At 56.5% G+C, this 21,726-nt stretch overlaps 7 protein-coding genes across 7 annotated transcripts; 4 read left to right on the forward strand and 3 right to left on the reverse strand.

Moving 5' to 3' along the window:
• Positions 1-441: 441 nt before the first annotated feature.
• Positions 442-2,493, forward strand: PG997_001704 (gamma-glutamyltranspeptidase; the record flags this gene model as incomplete). The annotated part of the gene is made up of 3 exons (XM_066806019.1): positions 442-445; positions 563-1,555; positions 1,625-2,493. 3 exons carry the CDS (start codon positions 442-444, stop codon positions 2,491-2,493), a joined length of 1,866 nt encoding a protein of 621 aa, XP_066675792.1.
• A 447-nt stretch (positions 2,494-2,940) lies between these two features.
• PG997_001705 (uncharacterized protein) lies at positions 2,941-5,200 on the reverse strand (the record flags this gene model as incomplete). Its single annotated transcript, XM_066806020.1, has 2 exons — positions 2,941-4,329; positions 4,439-5,200. The coding sequence occupies 2 exons, from the start codon at positions 5,198-5,200 to the stop codon at positions 2,941-2,943; spliced, it is 2,151 nt and encodes a 716-aa protein (XP_066675793.1).
• Positions 5,201-7,292: 2,092 nt separating this feature from the next.
• Positions 7,293-8,505, forward strand: PG997_001706 (uncharacterized protein; the record flags this gene model as incomplete). The annotated part of the gene is made up of 2 exons (XM_066806021.1): positions 7,293-7,627; positions 7,698-8,505. The coding sequence occupies 2 exons, from the start codon at positions 7,293-7,295 to the stop codon at positions 8,503-8,505; spliced, it is 1,143 nt and encodes a 380-aa protein (XP_066675794.1).
• Positions 8,506-9,247: 742 nt separating this feature from the next.
• On the reverse strand, positions 9,248-11,249 carry PG997_001707 (threonine aspartase; the record flags this gene model as incomplete). Its single annotated transcript, XM_066806022.1, has 3 exons — positions 9,248-10,536; positions 10,599-10,798; positions 10,852-11,249. The coding sequence occupies 3 exons, from the start codon at positions 11,247-11,249 to the stop codon at positions 9,248-9,250; spliced, it is 1,887 nt and encodes a 628-aa protein (XP_066675795.1).
• Positions 11,250-12,968: 1,719 nt separating this feature from the next.
• Positions 12,969-14,737, forward strand: PG997_001708 (actin-like protein 3; the record flags this gene model as incomplete). The annotated part of the gene is made up of 7 exons (XM_066806023.1): positions 12,969-13,003; positions 13,098-13,120; positions 13,197-13,424; positions 13,495-13,541; positions 13,600-13,686; positions 13,783-14,616; positions 14,672-14,737. 7 exons carry the CDS (start codon positions 12,969-12,971, stop codon positions 14,735-14,737), a joined length of 1,320 nt encoding a protein of 439 aa, XP_066675796.1.
• Positions 14,738-15,616: 879 nt separating this feature from the next.
• On the reverse strand, positions 15,617-16,963 carry PG997_001709 (uncharacterized protein; the record flags this gene model as incomplete). Its single annotated transcript, XM_066806024.1, is given in 6 exon segments — positions 15,617-15,877; positions 15,907-16,302; positions 16,317-16,360; positions 16,455-16,642; positions 16,711-16,929; positions 16,959-16,963. 6 exon segments carry the CDS (start codon positions 16,961-16,963, stop codon positions 15,617-15,619), a joined length of 1,113 nt encoding a protein of 370 aa, XP_066675797.1.
• A 1,859-nt stretch (positions 16,964-18,822) lies between these two features.
• On the forward strand, positions 18,823-20,311 carry PG997_001710 (uncharacterized protein; the record flags this gene model as incomplete). The annotated part of the gene is given in 5 exon segments (XM_066806025.1): positions 18,823-19,125; positions 19,140-19,388; positions 19,415-19,759; positions 19,823-20,034; positions 20,131-20,311. 5 exon segments carry the CDS (start codon positions 18,823-18,825, stop codon positions 20,309-20,311), a joined length of 1,290 nt encoding a protein of 429 aa, XP_066675798.1.
• Between the last annotated feature and the right edge of the window lie 1,415 nt (positions 20,312-21,726).

Below are 21,726 nucleotides of genomic sequence, written 5' to 3' on the forward strand. Positions count from 1 at the left end.
ACCGAGCCTGGGATCTGGATCTGAATTGTAAATTGGACCGTATTGAAGCGACAAGTGAAATAAAATGCTTCCAATGCAGGCGCTGTAATTGGGCGGGTGCCTGCATAACTGGAGCACAGCTAATCTAGTGGGGGCCAAGCTTTCGAGACTGGGGCTTATCTTATCTCTCTCTTCCTCAGGGTGTACCTCCGATTATGGTACTTGCCGTTCAAGTGGTAAGGGAAAGGGACCTGGGAAGGAAGCATGGAAGCTATTTGTCATCCGCTCTCATCTTCAACCTGGCCCAGGGTGAGGTGTATCTATCTCCGAATGTAAGAGCGCAGGTCGTTGGGAGTTTGGTAAACAATCGTCAGCATCGGTTCTTTTTTCCTTTCTCGTTTATTGTTGCATCTTGCCGTACATTTCGAAAGTTGACCTCGATTGCCTGCCAGGGGTTTCGAGATGGGTAAGTACATGCATGCTTTCGGTAACACATTAAGCGCGCATCAGCTTGCTGCAACCAACATATTCAATATTGCATTCAAGAAATGTCCGAGTACATCAAACTAACAACCCGTCACAGCCATCTTCAAATCCATACCAGGAAGCCTCGTCGCTCTCCTTTTAACTGCTTCATCTCCAGCTGCTGCCCTTGCCACACCACCATCATGGCACCAGCCAGACTACCAAACCGGCCAAGCCGTCTTCTCTCATCATGACCACTTGGTGTCATCCTCTCCCTCTGAGCAGAAGCTGAACAGCACCAAGGGCGCCGTAGCCAGCGAGTCCAAGCTCTGCAGCGAAATCGGCATCGACCTTTTGGGTCAGGGCGGAAACGCCGTCGACGCCTGGGTCGGCACCCAGCTCTGCGTCGGCGTCACGGGCATGCACCACTCGGGCATCGGCGGCGGCGGCTTCGCCCTCGTCCGTGACTCCTCCTCCGCGGGCAGTAATTATACCGTCATCGACTACCGCGAGTCGGCCCCCGCGGCCGCCTACGAGGACATGTTCAAGGACAACGTGCGCGCCAGCGTCTTCGGCGGCCTCGCCGCCGCCGTGCCGGGCGAGCTGCGCGGGCTCGAGGCGGCGCACCGGCGGCTGGGCAGCCTGGCCTGGCGGGAAGTGGTCCGGCCCGCGGCCCGCGTCGCGCGCCAGGGGTTCCAGGTCAACGAGGACATGGTGCGGTACATGCAGTACGGCGTCGAGTACGCGGGCTGGAACTTCCTGGTCGAGGACCCGAGCTGGGCGCAGGACTTCGCGCCGAGCGGCGCCCTCGTGAGGCTGGGCGACACCATGACGCGCCAGCGCTACGCCGACACTTTGGACGCCGTGGCCGAGGGCGGCGCCGACGTGTTTTACGAGGGTCCCATCGCCGACGCCACCATCGCCGCCCTCCGCGCCGCCAACGGCACCATGACGCACGCCGACCTGGCCGACTACCGCGCCGTCCTGCGCGAGCCCATCAACATCACGTACGGCGCCCACCGCCTCTTCTCGACGGGCGCGCGCCTCGAGCGGGGCCATGTGCCTCGGCACCCTCAAGACCATGGAGGGCTACAGCGACGACTTCGATCTCGTAAATAACACCAACCTGACCATGCACCGCCTCGACGAGGCCATGCGCTTCGGCTACGCCGCGCACCAGCTCCTGGGCGACCCGGACTTCCTCCCCGTCGCCGACCTGGCCCGGCTCGAGCGCCACCTCCTCTCCGACGCCGGCGCCGCGCGGACCCGGTCCAAGATCCTCGACAACACGACCCAGCCCATCGCGGCCTACTTCCCGACCGACGACGACGACGACACCAACTCCCCAACCCCGTCCCCATGACCCCGGTCTACGCCCAGGCCTCCCACGGCACGTCCCACGTCGTCGCCGCCGACGCCTCCGGCATGGCCGTCTCCTCGACCACGACCGTCAACCTGCTGTTCGGCAACCTCCTCATGGTCCCGTCCACCGGCGTCATCCTCAACAACGAGATGAACGACTTCAGCATCCCGGGCGTCTCCAACGAGTTCGGCTACGCGCCCAGCCCCGCCAACTTCGTTTGGCCCGGCAAGCGGCCCCTGAGCTCCATCAACCCCGTCATCATCGAGCACGCCTCCACCGGCGCCCTCTTCGCCGTCCTCGGCGCCGCGGGCGGGAGCCGCATCATCAGCTCGACGGCGCAGGTGGCGTGGCGCCTGCTCGAGGGGGCCGCCGCCGTTTCTGCTGCAAACCAAGGAAGTAAGGAGAAGAACGCGACGACGATGCTCGAAGCCATCCGCGAGCCCCGCCTGCACGACCAGCTCATGCCCAACACGGCCGTGTTCGAGTACTCGTTCGACAACGCCACCGTCGCCGGCCTCGCCGCGCGGGGCCACAACGTCACCTGGGTCCGCGAGGGCCAGAGCTCCGTCCAGGGCATTCGCGTCCTGTCCCGGGGCGATGACGGAGATGATGAGGACGACGACAACACCTCGATCGCTGGGTTCGAGGCCGTGGGGAGACGAGGCAGAAGAACAGTGGCGGGCTGACTTCGTGAGCGAGATGGGGAGGAAGAGTAGGGATGGAGGGCGTTACTTGTTTACTTTTGAGAATTGCGGTACAGATATAGATAGATGGATCAGGCCAGCTCGAATGATTTTATTCTTCGTTTAATGATGTTCAAGAAATAGACTTTTGTTCAAACATCACTATGGCAAATAGTCGCACGAGCATGTGAAAATGAAATGGAGTTTTGTTTATTTGCTTGAAATCCAAGTCACAATTACAGCCGACGGATCTCTAGGCATCTCTGCTTCATTGGTCTAGGATGGCGGCGGCTCACATGCTACCCCTTTACATCAGCATACAAAGAGACGTCCACGAAGCACATTGAAATGTAACCAGTCATTTGAGCATAGGAAAATATACGCTGTTTTATTCATCAGCCCCATAGCTGAAGCCATATGCGTAAGTAAACTTTGCCGACTTTCAATCAATCAATCGACCTCCTCCACGATCCGAGCCGACCCCCCATCCTCCACCAAAATCTTCAACGCATTGACCGTAACCTCGACAACCTCCGCCCGCCGACTCTTCTTAGCACACTCCTTCAGAATCTCAAACCCGTCCGCCAGCTGCACCTTCGCGCGCGCCGCCTTGCCCGTCTCGCCCTCGCAGGACAGGATGTTATAAATAACAAATACGCCCCGGTGCCGCAGGTCCTCGTTCTCGTCCGCGCAGAGACCCAGGATCATGTCCACGCCGCGCTCGCGGTTCAGGATGTTCTTGATGACGGGCTCGTACGCCGTCAGCGACGCCAGCGCGCCGCCCGCCGCGCTGCGGGTGCCCTCGTCTTCGGCGTCGGCGAGGGCGAGCAGGATGTGCAGCCGGTTCTTGGCCCGCGGGTTGTCGGCGCCGTACAGCTCGACGCCGTCGTAGCATTGGACGAGATTGCAGACCAGTTCCACCGCGGCCTTGGTCACTTTGCTATTCGAGCTCAGGATCTGTTCTTCGATGGGTTCCCAGGCGGTGCGGATAATGGTAACTCGCGTGTCATCGTCGGTGGATGCAAGGTTCGTCAGGGCCATCAAACTCTCAAAGGTGGGAAGAAGGTCGCGTCGTTCTGCTGCGGGGTCTGGCTTGATGATCGAAGCCAAAGGACGGATGGCCGAGCTCTGTGGCCTTGCACGACTGCCACCAAATACCAGCGCAGGGTTTGTACTGATTAGGATCCTGGCCAAAGCCTGTGCGGCTGTCCTCTTTGCCGAGTTTTCAGTCGTGTGCAAGGCAGACCACGCCGCGATCAAAAGAACGACTGCACCCTGCTGCGCCAGCTGTCCTCGAAGCGGGGCGGAAACAGAGAGAGCGTATATGATGTTGATAATGATGGCCAAGGAGGCGAGTGACCCATTCCTGCTATGCGTAACGAGAACCGGCACGAGACCGACGTTGAATACAGCTTTGCACCGGCCGGCGACATGCTCATCGTCGTTGAGTGGGTTGGATGTCGCCGATTTTCCTCCAGCATTGGCATACGCCTTCAGCTGGTTCATTTTCTTCTCCTCATCTGATAACGTAGGCTGATACCTTGTAAGATTCGCGAAAATGCTGAGCGCGCCGTAGGTCGTGGTGGACTTGGGCGTCGCCTCTTTCAAAATATCCACCAGGCTTTTCAGCAGCGGCGTGTTCTTGATAACCTCCTCTTTCACCGCCGGTTGAATTGTGGCGTACGCCAGGCCTTCGACGGCGTGGTTCTTCCCGTGGTCTGCATTGGTTAGTATCATAGTCGTGAACTTGGTGGCGAGGTCCTCGATGCTGGTGGTGGCCAGCGAGACCCTCGAACCCTCCAATCCCTCCCCCGCAGGCTGTGCTGCCGAAGGTACCGCCTGAAGCCTCAGGTCAGCCAGCCCATCCTACGATCATCCCCACTTCTCACTTCCAGTACAGGTGTTCGAACGCCGGGGGCGAAGCGAGCGGGAGCTTCAGAGTGCCTACCCTCAGTTTGGCCAGGATAACCGCCGCCAGGTTCTGGACCGCCTCCGAATGGCGCCGCATCGCGATGGATCCGTGGGTGCCCTCGACTTCGGTGTCGACCGAGTGGACGGCCGAGGACATCGTGCTCGGGTCCTGGTCGACCACTTCCTCCAGCCATTCCGTGCAGTACTTGATAATCGCCTCTCGGCAGCTTGCGTTCATGGACGCGGCGTTCAGCATCTCCAGGCACGCCGTCTCGACCTTTCGACTCTTCCACTTGCGGCGCATCAAGGGTCCTAGGCTCCCCAGGAAGCCTTCACTGAGGAACATCTCGGCAGTGATATCCGGTGCGATAGGAAAGACGGCAGCGGCCACACAAAAGGCGACAATGTAGTCGTCGTAAGTGCCGCGCTTCATGCGGTCGAAGAAGAAGTGAGTCAGAGCCTTGGACCCGTCATCTCCAGCCGCCTTCAGGTAAGCAGAAACGGTCAAGATGGCGTGGCCACGGACTTGTTCGGCTTGTCTCATGTCGAGATAGCTGAAGACGCTGTCGATGCAGTCGTCGTCGAAGATTTTGCATATGGACTTGTGGGACTTGTCCTTTTGGCCAGCGGTAAAGTCATCGTTGAGAAGCTTGGTGAGGAGGTCCAGAGCTTCGCAGGTGTCGACGTCTTCTTGGCCGCCCTGCATGAGGCGGGCGAGAAGGAGCTGGGCCTGGTCCAAGTTGCTGTACTTGGCCATTTCCTCCTTGTTGGAGGTGATGGCGATTTGTGCCTCCTCCATGATGGACGGACAGGGGGCAGTGCCTCTCAGTAGCAGATTGAGTCAAGTATGCAAGAATGGCTGGGTGAAATCGACGAGCGTGGACGATGTGATGTAGGTATGGTGAAATAAAAGAAGAATAAGTAGAAGTGGTGGTGGCTTGTGGTCGACTGTATTCGTCAGTTGAAGGGGTATTTGTCAATCTTGTTATCCCTCTGGAGCTTTGTAAGACGGCTTGTGGCGCACAGAAGAAGGGCCAAGTTCTGAAGTAGATTTGACTCAGATTGGGTAGGAGAGTAGAGGAGAGGAGAGAGGAGGCGGAGATGGGAGGAAACAGAGGCGCGAGGCTCGACGAGAAGAGAAGAGACCGAGTCTAATAAGAAGCAGTGCCAAGATAATACCTATCCGGGACACTTGGGCTTTTGCCGCTTGGCTGCCTGGATGTGCGACAAGGGGGGAGCAGTAGGCAAAGTCAGAAGGGGATTGGCTTCAATTCACCTGCAGGGCGAGAGCCAGCCAGCCGTAGTATGCTAGTATGCGCGCGCGCGGGTTTTCCTTATTTTCTTGTCGGGATATACTGGCTGTGGTATGCCTGATGGAGTTAGGAGTTAGTATGGATGAGGCAATAGTCGCAGGTACTGGGTACAGTCAGAGGGCGCGGGATGACTTTGTTTGTTCACATGGCCCTCGTGCTGGGCGCCATTGGCGAATCCGGGGCGGCACAGGGCACAAGGCAATGCAATGCTCACCATGCGTCGTGCAGCCTTCTCGGATGGTACGGGCGGTTGGCTCTAATAAGCTGCCTCGGAGGGGGGTTGCGTGGGATGTGTATGTGAAGCGAGATATGGACGTACGGCTCGGTGTTTGGCGGGGTTGTTACAATGCCGTAATGGGATGTGGTGGCATCAAGCTTGGGATCAAGATCGAGAGAGCAAGATCAAGATCAGGATGAAAGGGCGAGCGAACAGGGAGAAAAGTGTAAAAGGTCTGGACCGGGTCTGTACAGCCCGTCTGAATGAGTTGATTGCCTTGTCGTCGTTGGCGAGGACGTTCCGTTCAGTTCAGCCTTACGATGTTTTGACTAATTGTCGGTGCTGGCGCCAGCTCCAATCCCAATATCTGGTCAGGTGTGTTGGAGTACATGAGCAGCGAGCTTTGCGTCGCGGGGAAAGTCCGTCTGGTCAAGTCGAGACCAATTGGCTTCGGCGCATCCTGCCCCGCCTCTGCCTCTACCTAAAACTTGATGGAGGGGCATCCCATGAACCTCACCTTCAATTGTGAAGCTCAAATATATTGGAATCGGTCACTGGACACAATCATGCGAGAATGCACCCACCTATAAACTGATGAAGCTCGGAGAGAACCGAGAACAAAATAAAAAGAAGCAATGCCATATGCCAAGAGCCTCACGGCCCTCTTGCCCTCTGAGTTGTGACAAGACCTGCTGTCTCAAACCTACGCTCCCGCATCCGAGTCCAGATCCGTGGAATGTTGAGGCCCGATTCGCCCTGCCATTGGAGTACGGAGACGCGCGAGGGGCTTGGTGCAACTGTTTTGGCGGTTTCTTCCAACCAGACGTTTGTTTCCTTTTGCGACACCAAGGGTTGGCATTGTTGCATTCCAGCTCTTGGCACGTCCGCCGCGGAATTGCCAGGCAGACGGCTCAACTTGCTCTGCCGGTCTGGTTGGCCTGGAAGAAGCCCGTCGACGTGCCTATTTCTGATGGGGCCAAGCCGCTAAAACAACCAGCGGGCCACTAAATTTATCGAAGCTTCAAATGCCTGGCCTCCCTTGTCGCAGAGAGCTAAGACCATTCCAAACCACATCTACTCTCGTCCTACCTAGGATGAGCTTTCGGTGAAGAAGACGTCAGTCAGGCAACAACCACCAAGAGGTTGTACAGTGTGGTGGGAAAGTGTGCTACGCGAAAGTTGAACGTGAGGTTGAAGAAGTGCGCGCAACACCACATCACCACGATCGACTTGCACAAACACCAGGCTATTATGTCCAGTCTGGGCCGGATGCACGACGATCCCCGGCTCTTGATGCGTCACTGAGTCTCTTGCGCGCTGCGTACCCTCCAGTCTCTTGAACCCTCCACGACCTCCTCAAGATGAACCGCATCGACGCCTCCGACCACTACGAGGTCACGGCCACGGGCCAGACGCCCTCCCTCCTCACCATCATCCTCGACACCAACCCGCGCGCCTGGCAGGCCCTCGGCCCGACCCTGTCCATCTCGGCCGCCCTTGCTAACATCCTCGTCTTCGTCAACGCCCACCTCGCCTTCGGCAACGACAACCAGGTCGCCATTCTCGCCGCCCACAGCCACCGCGCCGTCTGGCTCTACCCGAAACCCCCAAGCAGCGACTCCAACAACAGTTCCAAGAATGCAGTCTCTTCGTTTAAGAAGAAGGCCGGTCTGGGAGGAGACGGGGACGTCGAAATGTCCGGCGTGAACGGAAACGGAAACAGTCATAAGAACACAGCCGCTCCCTTAGGGACCTCGGCCAACAAGTACCCCCCAATTCGCCGCCATCGAGTCCTCCATCCTCTCCTCCCTCCAATCCCTCATCGCCGAGACCGACGCGGCCGACATCCCCTACACGACCCTCGTCGCCGGCGCCCTCACCACGGCCCTCTCCTACATCAACAAAACCGCCCTCTCCTTCGCGCCCGCGAAGCCCTCCTCCACCGACCCCAACGCCAACACCACCGGCAACAACAATAACGGCAGCGGCGGCGCAGCCGCCGCGGCAGTAGCCGGCGCCCAACAAGCCCCGACCCTGCACGCGAGGATCCTCGTCCTCTCCGTCTCGGACTCGGAACCCGCCCAGTACATCGCCACCATGAACGCCGTCTTCGCCGCCTCGCACGCCCGCATCCCCATCGACACTCTGTCGCTTTCCCCCCACGCCTCCCCCACCTTCCTCCAACAAGCCGCCTTCATCACGGGCGGCAGCTACGTCTCCGCCAGCCTGAACCCGCGCGGCCTCCTGACCTACCTCATGCTCGGCTTCCTCCCCGACGCCGAGGCCCGCGCCCACCTGCTCCAGGCCACCCAGGACCGCGTCGACTTCCGCGCCGCCTGCTTCTGCCACCGCGACGTCGTCGACACCGGCTTCGTCTGCAGCGTCTGTCTGTCCATCTTCTGCGAGGTGCCCCCCGGCGACGCCGGCTGCCTCACCTGCGGCACCAAGCTCGCCCTCGGCAACTACGGCAACAAGCCCGCCGTCGTGCCCCGCAAGAAGAAGAAGAAGAAGCGCGTCAACGGCGTCAGCGGCAGGGAAGAGACGGGCAGCGCGACGGGTACTCCGGTACCTTGAGAGCCTTCACTCGAGTTGAGTTGGGGGCGGCAGCATGTAGTATTGGATCGTTTGTGTTATAGGATTCACCACAGAGGCTGAGCAGTCAGTCATACGATAAGGAAGGATGGGGCTTTTTACCAGGGTTCGGCGTTTAAGGGAGACGCGGAAGCATTCTAGGATTCAGCAATGGCATTTTCATCGTTTGCTAGTTTAACACTGCACTGGGCGCAAGAGAATAGAAGAGAAGAGAATAAAAGGAAAAACAATTCATGCTACGAATACTGCTCTATGGGTCTATCTAGTGAGGTCTTGATGCCGAGAACTGGTGCAGGCTCAATCTGGAGGCTCGGTAAGAGGGTCCATCATCTGTCATATCCAGCATTTGGCGCCCCGACCGACTGCCACGAGAATACCAACCAGTATCGTGACCGAACAGGCCTTATCGACACTTTCGTAGCTGCAGAGGGTGCTTGGGCCATGTAAAACCATCCCCGGAGGAAATAGGTATATGAATAAAGAGGGCGATAGCAAACAACCAAAATCTTAGGGTATCAAGTTCAACGCCGAGAATGCGGAATCGAGACGATTTCGTCGAAGAAGAAGAATCGGAGAGAGTTTTCTGCGAGAAACCCTTGGGACTCCTTCAGGACTTCGGGGGCACGTCAAAGTTGAAGTGCAATCCGAACAAAGTCTTCCATCATCGGATAGACAGAACTCAGACCAAGTCTACAGGACAGGAAAGAAAGATTGGCGGATTCCGTCAATCCACCGAAATCTTCCTCCCGCCTTGAGCGACTCTAGAGCTGCCTTCGGGAAGTCGGCTCATGACGCAGTATGGCTCGCGGTCGTAGCTGCTCATGCTTGCCAGAGCGAAGCTGTCGGTGTTGTGGGCAAAGTACAGGTAGTAGCCTCTGGGGGCTTTCTTGACAGACATAACACCGATCGCTCCAGTGCTGGTTGAGTATTTGACGCCGGGGTGCTCTGCGAAGTCATTAACCACAAACCCCTGAAGAATGGCGCTCTCGTCGTCTTCCGGGACATCGACCCCTCTAGGTCCTCGTCTGGTTCCATGATAGAGCCGTTCAGCACACTTCTGGGCCGCCATAGTCGTGGCCATGTGCTCGCCAGTGCCGCTGGTCACAGCACCCACCGTGATCCCGTCAGGGTCGTCCTCGCTGACGGGGACGATAGCGGTACCGATACCAACAAGAGCAGCTGGGCCGACACGGCCACGAAACTTCATACCAATGCCACCAGAAGAAGAGGCAGCGGCCATGAAACCGTTCTGGTCAATGGCTATGGCGCCGACCGTGTCGGTAATGAGGTCATCTCGGAATTCAGCACCGACATTGTTGGAAGGCTCGGCAGGCCGATTCTGGTTTGGCAAACCTGTATCTCCAGTCAGAGATGCCGTTGATTCCCGCAGTGGAGAGTTGTGGTTCTTATCCACGTCCATTCTGTCGTCCTCCTGGCCATCGGAGTCCTGGGAGCCCGTATTGCTGTGGTGGGTTATGAAACGTGGTCGCTTGTTGACAGATGCATCCACGGACTGGTTGGGAGCCACAGGTTTTGGTGCTGCCAGGGAACCAAGGAGGTGTAGATTCAGGACACCGCGTTCCTTCGGCAAGTGTCGAGTAGGGCTGGGTAGAGGAGATTGGGGGTTCGAGGCGTTTCTAGGAGAGGAGGAGGGTCCATTCTCCGACGGCGTGCTAGGCTGACCCGGAGAGTCTGGCTGTCCCTCATTCCACATTCCTGTCATGATGGCGTTGGTGTGATCTCGCTGGTCCTTCTTGTTGGTGCGTGCGTTGACCTGCTCAGCAGTCTTCTCGCCCAGCTTGGCCCGTTCAAGATCCTCTCTCCAGCGATTGTAGCGATCCAGAGCATTTCGCGAGATGAGGAGGTCGTTGGGTATGATGGGCACATTCTTGTCCCACGCAAAGTCCTTGGCACCATTGCCGACCAGAAGATTGGGAGGAACTCGTCGAAGAGAGAGGGGTTCGATGCTACTTTCGAGGATAATCTTGGCCAGGGTGACTGGGTTCTTGATGTCTGAGAGGGGTGTCAGTCGGCTTCATGCAGAAACAGGGAGCATCGACGACTCCTTTACTTACTGGGAACAGCACCACAAGCACCACTTCGGCCGTAGTGGTCAACAACAGTAGCATCACACTCGACCGTGCCATCTATGGAAAGGTTGCTGCCATAACCTGCATTGGTGATCTCCTTGTCCTCGAGCACTCTGATGGCTGCTTCAACCGCTTCAGTAGCCGGATGGCCGTTCTTGAGAATCCTCATGCCGGCGCGCGCAGCACTGGATTTGTCAGTGTAAGCATGATCCGTCACGTTGGGGCAGTGGTCACTTACTCGCTGCAAGCTTGCAGATGGATTCGTTCGTTGGTAGTACTGTGGTAACCAGCGCCGGCATGGATGAAGATGGCGGTAACTGGCGGCTTCCAGCGTCTACCTTTACGATCCGATGCGCCGTCCAGCCAGGCTGTCAATGCTGGGTCTGACACGGGTTGGGCATTGTGCCACTCAGGTACCTCAGTACCTTCCGGGAAGATGTCGGTCTTGAACTCATCGTTAGGATCTAAGTCAAAGTCTCCGTCGTAGCTCATGATGGAAGGACCACTAACCCGTTGTGAGCGAGACGGCTGGGAAGACCCAGGCTTGTCTTGCCCGAGCTTCCTCTTGCCCAAGTGGTAAGAATGGTTGATAGTTTGCCCACCTTCCTGGGGAAGGTGTTGCTTGCTGTCAGACATGGAGATGATTGCCAGCGTTGAGCTTGTGATTTTCAATTGCAAGAAACCGTCTTGTGTGGTCAAGAGATGAGAAACCCCAAGTGTTGTGTTGTGTTTTGGGATGTCGCGGGTTTCCTTCACATCTGCTTGAGGCCTGGAATATGCGGTTGGTCAAGCAACAAGATCGTTCCACCGCAGAATAGGTTATTGCATGCCAGAGATATATTCTCTCGGAAAAGTTACCATGTATATGGCTCTGAATCGGTTTGGTTTGGGGGCCCTGTTGCAACGTTGATGCAGGAGTTGAGGATTTGTGGCTGTTTGTGGGACCCGCGTGGTGGATTGTCAACCAAAACAACGACGAAGAGATTGCAAGAGAAGGCAGTTGGGAAGTTCCAGGGCTCCGAAAAATAATCGAACTGGAGTGGTGGACGAGATCCTACTGTAGCAACCTTTCCAGGTCTTGCTCAGGATTTGGTCGAGGGATCGCGAAAGGAGTTTCTGATAACACCAGAGCTGCAGGTAGCAATGGCACCAGAGACTTGAGACGCGGGTCAAATGTCGTCGGCAACGGGTCCCTTGGCCGTACAGTGCTGTATCAAGGCTAGAAAAGCAGCTCGCTCAACTGGCCCCTTTCGCCGAAGATGAACAACAAAGACCGGAGCTGCAGCGAGGCCGGATATCGTCGCCCGTTGACACACGGAAGAAGAGAGGTGAGTTGGATTTGGAGGAGACAATGGTGCGAACCATGCACTGGAGGAGACGAGACCTCTATGAATGATGCAGTGTAAAGGCGTTGATGACCAGAAATGCTGCGTTGGATGGTGCCCAGTGGATATAACGATATGGACCAACTCCTAGACGGAGTTGATGATGGAGGAAGAACAGAGGTTGGCAGAGGTTCGGCACAAAATGGGATGACTTCACTGCTCGGCCTGGGGTGGATGATTTCAAATCCAAGTCAGTCGGGCGTGGCTTCCTTCCTTGATCCCGCTTTCGGGGAAGTGGGTGTTGAATGTAGTGCCTTCCTTACTTGGGCGTTTCTACAATACTCTCGACGATATCACCATGTACAAGAATTGTTTCACTACCTGGCGAACAAAAGGCGTTACTACTTGCGATTTACTTTGTGACGCTCCTAGGCTCTGATGGCCATGTCTCAGTAGTCAAATTCGTAAACTCACATGTGATGATGTATGATCGTGCTGCAAAAGATAGCTGTTGTTGCCTGCTCTGCTTGCATTCATTGAGCTTCAACGATATATCGCACGCACCTGCAGTTGTCAGGATGCACAGCAATTGACTTCCCATTACCTAAGCCCAGTTGATCGTGGTGGGGCAGAGAGCATCAATTGATCCCAGCTCCCAGCTCTTTGGTTTGGACAGCAGCCTGCAGCCTGCAGCAACCAGCAGCAACCAGCAGCAGCTCAGTGCAGCTTTCAGGCTCTGGCCCCCGAGAAAATAACCCCACCAGATCACCAGCCACGCCGATTTCAGCGCGGGTCCCGCTGCCTGGGCATGGCACCGCCACAACCCCCTACATCACAGCCCGAACGTCGAGCTGCGTGCTGCTCCCTGCAACTCTGGTGATAGGCAACGTAATTATTCCCAGTGTTGGGAGAGCACCACGACGCCAGCTTCCCAACTAACCCTCCCCAAAAGTCGACCAGCTCTCCGCGCTCAACACCCAATCCCTCCACAATTGCTATTTAATCGCCGAGCGCTGTATTCTCCTTCAAGATGGCGAACCAAACGCCGGCCGTTGTCATGGACAAGTACGTTCTACCTTCACCTCCCCCAACCCCGCAATCCCGACAGCGGCCAAGCTGGAATCCCGTGTGTTGTGCTGACTTGATTTTCGAACAATAGCGGTACGGGCTTTTCGAAGCTTGGTACGAGATCCTCTCCCATCCGACCACTTCCTCGCGCGTGCTCCCCTTGCTTACCTTGCGCCCTGGGCGTCTCTAGGTTTCGCCGGTAACGACTCTCCCTCCTTCGTCTTCCCGACCGCCATCGCAACGAAAAGTGCCGGAGGAGGCGGCGGTGGTACAGGCTCTGGCCGACCAGCTGTCGCGAACAAGCCCACTTTCCTGACTGGAGGCGCCGGCCCCTCTGGCCATCTGTCTGGCAAGCGAGGAACCGAGGATCTCGACTTCTTCATTGGCGATGAGGCCATCGCGGCCTCAGGAGGACCAGGTAAGAGCCAATAATCAACAACCAATTGAGAACGAAGACGAGGACGGTTACTGAACCAGACTGCGCCCAGGATACGGACTGCACTATCCCATCCGACACGGTCAAATAGAAAACTGGGTATGGGCTCCTTGACAACGAACTAACGGGCTGGAAGAGACAACTGATGCCAGAACAGGATCACATGGAGCGCTTTTGGTCGAACTCCATCTTCAAATACCTACGAGTCGAGCCTGAGGACCACTACTTCCTGCTGACGGAGCCTGTGAGTTGAGCCCTCATTCTGTCCCGAGTGCTAGCAGATTGGCAGATGCTCGAACAAAGTCGCCCCTGACCGCGGTACTGACAATCCGCCCCACAGCCTCTGAACCCTCCCGAGAACCGAGAAAACACGGCCGAAATCTTCTTCGAATCCTTCAACTGCGCCGGTCTCTACATTGCCGTCCAGGCCGTCCTGGCGCTTGCTGCCTCGTGGACGTCAGCAAAGGTGTCGGATCGTTCCCTCACCGGTACCGTCATCGACTCTGGTGATGGTGTCACCCACGTCATCCCCGTCGCCGAGGGTTATGTCATCGGTTCCTCGATAAAGTCCATCCCCATCGCCGGTCGAGACATCACCTATTTCGTCCAATCCCTGCTCCGCGACCGAGGCGAGGCCGACAGCTCCCTGAAGACGGCACAGGAAATCAAGGAGGAGCACTGCTACGTCTGCCCCGACATCGTCAAGGAGTTCTCCCGGTACGACCGCGACCCGACCAAGTTCGCCAAGCACACCGTCAGGCAGCCCGGTGGCCGCGAGGTGACGGTTGATGTCGGTTACGAGCGTTTCTTGGCGCCCGAGATCTTCTTCAACCCCGAGATCTACTCGTCCGATTTCCTGACCCCTCTGCCCGTGGTCGTGGACACGGTCATCCAACAGAGCCCCATCGATGTGCGTCGGGGTCTCTACAAGAACATTGTGCTGTCCGGTGGCAGCACCCTCTACAAGGACTTCGGTCGCCGATTACAGCGAGACATCAAGCACTTGGTCGATGCCCGCATTCGTGCTAGCGAGGTTCGCAGTGGTGGCGCGCGGAGTGGCGGGTTGGAAGTGCAGGTCATTACACACAAGCGTCAACGACACGGTCCCTGGTTCGGAGGCAGCTTGTTGGGACAGACGCCCGAGTTCCGCTCGTACTGCCACACGAAGGCCGAGGTAAGTTGCTCCATCTGTGTTTTCTGGTGGCCAGTTACTGACATGCGCACGACAGTACCAAGAATATGGACCCAGTATCGTCAGACGATTTGCCTTGCTTGGAGGTCCGGGTGGCTCTTAGATTTCCCTTTACTTGCACTGGCGAAACGGTTTTATAAAAACTTCATGTATAGGAGAAAGCCGGTGGAGAATACCAACACCATGATCAATTTACGACGACATTCAGCTGCCATGGGACCGAGTGTTGTAACTTTTCGCCCTTTTATTCTTGTGTTTTCCTGCGTCTGTTTCCTCGTGATGCATGCAATCCGATCCTTGTATTGCACTTTTCTGAATAAATCTACACTTATTGCTTACCTATCTCAGCGGTTTCGGACCTTCACGTGCATTGGCGATGGCCACACTTACTACCTCATCTATGTTCTCGTCGTAGGACCAGGCAGTTCAACCTATTCCCGCTTCGCTTCAAGTCGATCGGACCGCGTACAACCTCGATTATTGTGAAATGACGGCATATATTCATGAGAAACACGTCGGCCTCATATCTGAATTTAGGCAAAAGTTGGGCAAACATGATTGCCTTCATCAGGTGTTTCATGATCTTGCCCAGCGCCGGACTTTTCGCGGCTTATCTTGACACCCACGCCAGAACTGGAAGGAAAAGTGTGATGAGAGGCTTGATCAGTCTATGGTCACAAAGTACAGTATCGTGATATGTTGGCGGTGGTACGCAAGTGAGTATATGTTTGTGCAAAGTTCCGTATGGCGTTACAAGTTACCCACGTATCTATATACTGCCCTGCGTTGTTCATTCTGCCTACATCTTCAGGTGCCACTTGACGGCATACAAGCCCCCTCCCATTAATCCATTAATCAAACCCTTGAGTTGATCCCTCTTTCTCTTCAATCTGCTCTGATGTACTCACTCAACCAGCTGCCCCCTCTTCCTGGCATTCCCTCCCTCTTCCTCTTCACCCCCTCGACATGCAGGATATCTTATTTATTTGGACGTGGTCATCGTCATGGTGGTGGTGCCACAAATCCCATGAGGACACGTGATGACGGACGTGGTAATAGAGATGGCCGCGGCCTCGACGGCGGTGACGGCGTTTCCTCTTCTTCCGCGCGCGGCAAACGCCATGGGCGTCGTGGCCTTGGCGGGAGGAGGGGTGGTGGTAGTAGTGCTGGCGGTGACGGTGGTGGTGCCGCAGGGTCCGTGGGGGCACATGATGACGGACGTGATGACGGAGACGACGGCAGGCTCGACGTTGGCAGCAGCAGCGACTTCACCTCGCCCTCATCTTCTTCGGCAGTAGTAGCAGTATCAACGGCGGCGGCGGCGGCGACGACGGCGTCACGCGCCGCCCCTGCCTCCGCGCCGCAAAAAATACTCCGCGCACTCTGCCCGTTCGGGCACGACGCTGACGTCGTGTGGTCCATGCAGATGCCGTACCCGCAGCACCAGTCGGTGCTGCACGACGTGCCTCCCGTGCACTGCGCGTTGGAGGTGCACTTGGCGAAGCTCGAGCAGGACCGGCCCTCGGTGTAGTGGTAGCACGTCGGCGTGCCCGACGTGTCCTTGACGCAGTAGCAGAACTCGGTGCTGCTGCCGGGGCAGTAGGTGGTCCCGAACGTCTGGCAGGTCTGCGGGTTCTTGCAGGGGGCGAGGGCGTCGCGGTCGCGGTGCTGGTGACGGTTACGGTGCTCGAGGGGAGGGTCGTGGTGCTGGCGGTGATGGACCAGCCTGTGCGTGGGCGTGTCAAGTCAGCTTGTCTGCTTGTGTGTACATGCATGGTCATATTTATCACAAAGGCAAAGAAAAGGGGGCCAGATCTCACAGTTGCAAGCCGAGGAGTAGTGCGGCGTGGCCCCGGGGAACGACTCGGTGCAGAAGCTCGCGTAGGTGGGGATCATGGCCGGAGGAGCCCGGGCCTGCATCGCCGGAGGAGCCCCACGACCCGCGGCCGTGGCGGCGACTCGCTTGTTCTGCGCAGCGGCTGTGACCGTGACGGTCGTGGTCGTGGTCCTACATCCCGTATGTTAGTGCACCAACATCCTGTCACGTACGGGGTGAAAGGAGAGAAATCGCCTTACGTCGGCGGAGGAGTCACCGTGGTGGTCATGTAGCTGGAGCAGTCGGCCATGCGGACGGACTGGTTCGGCATGTCGGCGGCGGTGCGGGTGCCCGTCACGGCCCGGGCGCAGTTGTCGGCGTAGCAGTAGTACGAGGTCTCGGCGACCTGGACCCAGACGGCGGGGAAGGGCTTCCCGTTGGCATCCAAGGGGGCGGCGTCCTGGCCAGGACGGCCGTCCCTGCGAGGATGGAGAGGGTTGCTTGGTACTTCATGGTGCTCTGCTGGTTGCGGCTACTGCTTGCTGTCTGTTCTGCTTCAGGGGTGATACTGCAAGAGCTTATGAGTCAAGGAGATGGAAGGATTCATTCATCATCGGGATATGATCCCCTTATGTACTGCTTTCGATCCCATATAGAACGATTCCATCAAATGTCAACCTTTACTACGTGTTGACTGTATCTTCCTCTTCTATGAGGCCTAAAACGCCATTCCAGAATCGCGAACTATCCCTCAAGCCACCCCTGGCCCAGACCAACCTGTATAGTATGACAGCATCCTTGATGTATAAGTCATGAGTATACCTTCACCATGAGTGCCGATCGATCTAGCAAACCAAAAGCTTCCGAATTGACTTTTTCGAGTTCGGACCGACTTGTTCTAGAGAATGCACCACAAACTCAACCAGACGCCCGGAAACTTGGCAAGATAGGCATTGCCGAGATATACCTTGACGGGACATCGGATTACTATCATATAAGAGCTTCTGAGTACATGTAGGCATGTAGAGTAGTGTAGACGGAGCACCTTGAGGGATCTCATATTCAGATAGGACTGAGATGTCGTAGCTCGACTGCAGTGTCCGGCAAGAGCTTGCTGTCCTATAGCTCATTTCCAGGCCATCCAAAGCGACGGAGCTGTAATAAGCTGTATCCACCGGGCTATATCTATCGAGGCCGGCGTGCTGTTACTGGCATTGCCGAGTGCTTTTAGTAAGTAGCCGGCAGAGACGCTATTAGTGCCAAGGGGTGTGCTCCGGGACAGCTGAAGCTGTTCAGCTCCAGCCCCCGATATATCGGCACGGCCATTTGCACGTGCGTATTGCAGGGGGTGTGGTAAATGAGGCTTGCCAATTGAGCTAGCCATGTTGGAGATGAAGCAGCATCCCGGTCGAATGACTAAGCATCACGACCTTGAGATGGCAGGCCGTTCGTTTCCTCGCAAAGCATTCGACATCAATAAGTTGGCTGACAGGTATAAAGTGATGTGTCGGTGAGGGACTGGCCTTCACCTCCCTGCTTGAGCCAATTGAAACGGATTTTCAGCTTGTGATTTCGTCCCAATAATGGACACTTACCAGGTTGGAGAGGGATTCACCGTGGCGAAATGAATAGGTATCCTACCACCACCTACCAGCAATCCTACCTAAACCCGAGCTGATGGCGGGGTCATATTCTGAAACGTGGCACCAGTCATCACCTGACCGACTAAATGAAAAGGCAACAGATGAACATATCACTTCACATGTCGTCGTCGTCGTCGTCGTCGTCTCGAGGCAGGTGGTATGCAAACGCAACGTCAACGTGAATCAATTCCCAAGACCAGACAAGCAGATGAACAGGCAGAACAGGGCGTCCATCGAAACAACAACGTCCTAAATTACGATCGCGTCTCTAACGTCCTGTCGATCCCGTTTCAACTACCCCACCCCTTGCACTCTTACATCTGGAGTTTCACGGGGGCGCCGTTTAGCTGCCAGGGGAAAGGGAAAGGAAGAAAAAAAAGTCCCAACACCCTGTGCCATCCACCCACCACCACCACTACCACCACCCGCAACGAGGCGATGGTGTTACATGCGATGCGATGGTAACCTAAAGTAGCCAGTTCAAATTTAAATTTCTCTGACCTGCATTAGAACCCTCCGCAAAGTGTCCCACACTCCTCCCCCGTGACCAATCGTTTGGTAACAAAACCATCATTTAACTATCTGCCCATCCCCTAAACAATCAAAACCGCATTTGAGACTGGGGATCGAATTGTCGACAATTCGCGATATCTTGTCGCTGTCGCTAAGTGATCCATTTCCCATCTCCATTTCCACCATTTCCACCTCCACCCAGGACAGGACAGTGAAATGGACTACGACGATGGCCGTTCCTTCCGCCTCTCGCGCCCGACCTCGCTCAAGAGCGAGCGGCGGGCCTCGTGGAAGTCCAAGCCCGGCGACAAGCGGGACTCGTTGCGCGTCGAGCTCCGGGACCAGCTGCGCGTCATCGAGAAGCGCAACTCGCTCAACTCCATCACGCCCACCAGCGGCCTCGAGTTCCTCGTGCGCCGCGGCGTCGAGGGCCTGCACCGCGTCCCCTCGCCCATCTATGACGAGGACGGCAACCTGGTCCCGCCGCCGCCCGGGTCGCCGCTGCTCCGCAGCGCCATCGTTCCGCTCGAGAGCATCGCCGACCGCATGCGCGAGAAGTGGAGGCCGCCAACGGCGCCGCCGCGGACCCCAACGCGCCCAGCCGCCTCATGGCCCTGCCGCTCGAGCTGCACTACATGATCATCGACCAGCTGCGCTTCGGCGACGTCGAGCGCCTGCGGCGCACGTGCCGCTTCTACCACGACCTGCTCACGCCTGACTTCGTGCGCGAGCTCTTCGGCGGGCCCCAGGCGCTCGCCAGCCAGTTCGCGGGCGTCTGCCAGGTGTGCCACTCATGCCCGACGACGAGGCCAACGAGACGACGCCCGCGCTGATCCTGCAACCGGGGTCGCACCCGCTGGCGTCGAAATGCTTCCGCTGCAGCGTGCAGAACCACGACCTGCACGTGGGCGACGCCGTCGTGCTCGCCAATGCCGGGCGCGCCTGGATCTGCCGCTGGTGCGGCTGGCCCGTCGTCGGCGGCACCCACAGCTGGGCCAGCGAGCAGTTCCACGGCGCGTGCTACGAGCGCTACTACCGCGTGCTCTGGTGTTTCCTGCTGCTGGGCTTCGCGCAGTTCTCGGTGGGCGTGGTGGCGGGGGCGCTGAGCCTGGCGTACTTCCGGCAGGACTTGGTGGTGTTTGTGCCGGCCGTGGTATGTCGCAAGTCGTTCTCTCCCGGATTGGAACGTTGTTACTGACGATTTTGGATTTTGCAGATCAACTTCGTTTTGCTGTGGGTGTGCATGGCGTTCCTCGTGCTCAGGGGCAACTACGTGAGGACGTATCACTGGGTCGCGCTGGTCGAGCTCACGATCCTCGGCTTATGGATACCGCCCCTCTACATGGTGGCCAAGGACCTAGATATCCATCTTCGCAGCCCGATACGCGCCGCTACCATTGCGGCACTGGTGTTTTTCACGATAAATATGTAAGTTCTCTCTCAGTGGCTTGCTCTTCCTACTTAGCCACTTCGCCCAACCAGCGAAACATTTCAACGAGCCTTTTACTGACTTCTACTGCCCAGGCTGTTCCGGTTACTTAACTGCATCGGCAACGTCCTCCTAATGTTCGAGTATAATATAACCAAACACTACATGCCCGAGATACCACTGCGGCGGCGCATGCTCAACTTCCTGATAACGGGCTTGATATACTGGACGTATCCGCAGTGCGTCGAACAGAAATATCCGCCGGATTTTAATTGAATGGTGGTGGCATCCCACAAAGTAATGATTTTAGATAATGATGAATGAACCTCAATCTTTTTCCAGATAAACGTTAAACGTTCATCACATTACTCCGTGACTGAGCGGCAACGCCCGAAAAGCGACAGGACTATTTTTCGTTTTTGACGTACAATCAAATGTAGAATCTCATGTGTACAGGTACTGTTAATGCAGTAACTATGCTCTACCCTCAGGACTGCCGCAAGACGAACGAATCGGAGCCAACTCTCTCGCCGTCCAATCTGATGCGGCATAGCTGACATGCCGCTACCCCGGAATGTCCCCGAATGGCCTCGCCCATATCTCGGCGAATAGCGACATCAGGCTTGTCTCTTTATCTCTTTGTTTCTCCACTTCCCAGGTCTGTTCATTATCGTACCAACGTTTTTCTTCCCCTTTGAAACCTTATTTGGACGTCAAGACGACCAACAGGCCCGTACCACGATCGAGCGGTGGAGTCGCTGTCTGACACTGACTCGGCCGCTTCGGCTAGATTTACCGAGAGAGGGGCCGTGAAGAAGAAAGTGGTCCATCGATTGATACGCAGACGAAGGAATATCAGATCACGGTTCATCAAATGCTGAGGCTGTGTTGCGAATTTGTTTCCCAAGTTGCTCGTGTTGGTTTTGGCAGATAGACTTGAACACGTTTTTGTTTATGTACTGTAGGGTTGGGTAGGAGGGCTGCGCCATGCTGACCCAACCTGCATATGCATGAACCACAAGCGGAAATAATCAGGCACCGGTTACCACCGCACAAACGACTTGGCAGACCCTGATGATTGATCGCCGCAATCTTGACATCAGTCAGCGCAATCACTATCGAATTAAACGTTACCATATTTACGATAGATTGGGGTGAAATAGAATGACGACGACGGCACGTACATAAGATGGCACCGCACTACCAGATGAGGAGACGAGTTTGACGTGCTGGCAGCTGCGCCAACCGGGATCTTCCCGCGCGCGGCGGCGTCCGGCCACACCACCCTGTTGGGGAGTTTTAGCGGGGAGGCCATCGTGCCACTCCCGGATCCTGGTCAGGCCATTCGAACCCATCCCCCAACCTACCATCAGGAGACTCTTCCGACAACTGACAACAGAGCAATGAGTAAACGAGAAAACTGCACAGTGAGAATGATAAGAATGACCCATCCCATCCGCCATCCAATAGCTCGCCATGGATCGCGGTTCCGGTTACGAGGGGTGGCGGGGGTGAGAGGGAGGAAATCCTGATATGTCCTCCATATTTTTCACATGATACTACTGCTACCCCAGTGTGACCCCGGAGTCGAGGAGATGACGGCAAATAAATTTGTAGGAGGCCTGACCACCACCATCTGACATGATTCTCTTGGTACTTCACTTACACAGACTTCTCTGTCTTTCTGTCAA

Source organism: Apiospora hydei, assembly GCF_038363865.1.
Source record: "Apiospora hydei strain CBS 114990 chromosome Unknown utg000002l_segment0_segment0, whole genome shotgun sequence".
Lineage (NCBI taxonomy): Eukaryota > Fungi > Ascomycota > Sordariomycetes > Amphisphaeriales > Apiosporaceae > Apiospora > Apiospora hydei.